The 2,699-nt window shown below is 48.2% G+C and overlaps 1 protein-coding gene across 1 annotated transcript; it reads right to left on the bottom strand.

The window, feature by feature from the left end:
* Positions 1-298: 298 nt before the first annotated feature.
* On the bottom strand, positions 299-1,882 carry NKAPL (NFKB activating protein like). Its single transcript, XM_049654734.1, has one exon. The coding sequence runs from the start codon at positions 1,760-1,762 to the stop codon at positions 551-553; it is 1,212 nt and encodes a 403-aa protein (XP_049510691.1). The 5' UTR covers positions 1,763-1,882; the 3' UTR covers positions 299-550.
* Positions 1,883-2,699: the final 817 nt, after the last annotated feature.

Genomic DNA, 2,699 nt, shown 5'->3' on the forward strand with positions numbered 1-2,699 from the left:
CCAAAGTCGCATAAAGCCACACAGGACACCCATTCTCCTGGAGGACTTTGCAATTTCATGAGCCAGTAAATCTTTACTTTTTAACACCAGCTGTTAATTGCAACCAGAAGTCTACATTCAATTGAATCCTCTCTTCTTTCTGGGGTTCTTCTGGTCTTCCTTGGGGCAAATGAAGGGCTCCATAAGGCCCTTCAAGAGAGAGAGAAATCAGAGCAACAGGGAAAATAACCTTCAGGTTAATATCTCCAGCCTTTATCCTGAAATATGCTTGCATAGACACGGAACTTATGAACAGACATAAAAGACATCAAAAAGATTTCTTTGGGGAGAAGAATTAGCGACTAGGGTGAAAGACCTTTTATTAACTTCTACTATAGCATTTGAATATTTTTTAAACTATGTGCACATATTAAGTTAAAAATACAGATCTCAGCAGCTTTTTCTTGAAGGACTTTCTAACATCATAGATACAGTAGCACTGTTAAGTCTTTTCATATTGTTTTGATTACATAAAATTGTTGTTAAAGTCCCACTGTACAACACAAAGTCCTTACTTGTCATCTTTCCCTCTTGTCTTTCTGTACACCATCTCTCGGAAACTGGCTAGAATCTTATTCTCTCTCTTTCGTCTTTCTTCTTGGTTAAAGGATGCAAGAGCTCTCTTCTCATCAGCACTGTAGATCTGGTTCTCCTTACGCAGTCGTACAGCCTCCATTCTACGATGCCTGCTACCACTCATGACATAACCTGAGCATTCAAATGAAGCAATCTCTTCACTTGTCAGCCCAATTTCACCTCTTCGTGGGATTCGCTTTCCAGCTTTCACATATTCAGCCATTGCTGCACCTTCACCTGGGAGCAGAGCACGGCCATAGTTCAAAGGTTTCTCATCTTGAGAGATATGTATTACAGGTGCTTCTGGACCTATTAGATCCATGGTATCTGTAATCTTTGACTGCTCAATCCAGGTATCTTCTGGCAACTCCCCTTCTGAATCTTTAAAGCTTGAGTCACTGGATTCTTTCTTAGTCTTCTTATTCTTCTTTTTCTTGGTTCTTTTTGCCCTGTGTTTCTTCTTCTTTTCCTTCTTCTTGGCTTTTTTGGCCCTCTTTTTATCATCAGAACTAGAATTAATGTCGGAGTCTGAATTACTATCACTATTATCAGAATGTTTCCTATGTTTCGTTTTAGACTTTTTCTTTCTTTTTTTCTTGCTTTTTGAACGACTGGTGTTCCCCTTTTCTTCGGAGTTGTAATCTGAACTGCTGGTCTCCTGACTCTTTACCTCTTCATCCTCCCCTGGGGTATGTTCATCAGAATCCGGCTCAGGAAACTTTGGAGAGAGCCCCCACACCCCAAGAGCTCCCAGCTCCCCAATCCTCTCTCTCTCTTTCAGCCACCTCTGACGATAGCTCTCCTCCTTCTCCTTCTCATACTCTTTGGCCCACTGCAGGTCGCCCGCATAGTGGTGGTGATGGAAGCGGTATCCGCCAGAGTGGACGGAAGAGGACGAGAACGCGTAGTTGCGGGGCCCCGAAGGCTGTGCCCGAGACTCAGATCGGCCCAGCGGACTCGGGTCGCCAACGCCCGACACCCCCCACGAAGGCCTGAGGCCCTCGCGGCCGCGGGAGTGAGAGCGGGAGCGGCCTCCACAAGGGAAGCGTCTGGCCAGCGCGGACGGCGGGCTCCCCACAGAGCTGCGTCGCCGCCTCCGAGAGCCGGCGGCGTCCTCGGGAGAGCGGGACTGGGACACCGGGGCCATGAGCCACGCCTCCACCGGCAACCAAACGGCCAACGCCGAGCAGTGGCCACGGAGACTGCGTACGGCCGGCACTTCCCGCCCACGCAGGCGCCACAGCAACGGTGCCCACGCAGGCGCGTCAGCAACGGTGCCCGCAAGGCTTCCGCTTCCGGTGGGTTGGTAGGCGAAGGCGTGGCGCGCGGGCGAGGGCGGAAGGCGTCAGGCCGTAAGGTTTCTCTGGGGCATTTGGTGGAGATGCGCCGCTCCTCTCGTGGTTCCGATTTGCCTGCGCTGCCCTTGGCCCTCGGGGACGCAAATAGAAGAATTTGCGCCAGTGACCCTTATACTGTTCAAACGTCTCCAACTCCTCCTGGGTATTCGCCTTTCACCATCTTGATACCCTTCAAGTCTCCATGCTCCCCTCGTCCTCTTTATCGTCACCCCTTGATGGGAGCCCCTTACTTCCCGTGCTCCTTTTGTTGATCCCTTAGAAAGGAACCTGTCCACCAGTTTCATGGCGGAAGCACGTTTATTGACTTCAAAACCCCACTTGTTCTTACTGGAAGCAAGCACCAGAACTTTTGGAATCAAAAAGTTTAAGCTCAGCCTCTGAGCCAAGTGAAGACCAGAGGCATGATTTTAATTCTTAAAATTCACAGACGTTTCTACCCTTGAAATGCAGGGAAGCATCCAACCCAGTCTTGTAGATGTCTCCTAATTCGGTTAATTTCTTCAGGAATTTTGTGGTTGGGAACCAGTTTATGCATACACTGTGTTCACTGTCTGAAATGGCTAGCATTTCATGCAAGATCATTTCCCTCTTAGCTTAAAAGGTACATAGGCATTACCATCACCTTGGTTGTCTGTAGTTAAGTTGACCTCAGTTATTTAACAGACTTGGAAAGTGACAAAAACTAAATCAGAATTTAGGTAGAAGTGCTTTCCTGATGCTAAGACT

Source organism: Panthera uncia, assembly GCF_023721935.1.
Source record: "Panthera uncia isolate 11264 chromosome B2 unlocalized genomic scaffold, Puncia_PCG_1.0 HiC_scaffold_25, whole genome shotgun sequence".
Taxonomy (NCBI): domain Eukaryota; kingdom Metazoa; phylum Chordata; class Mammalia; order Carnivora; family Felidae; genus Panthera; species Panthera uncia.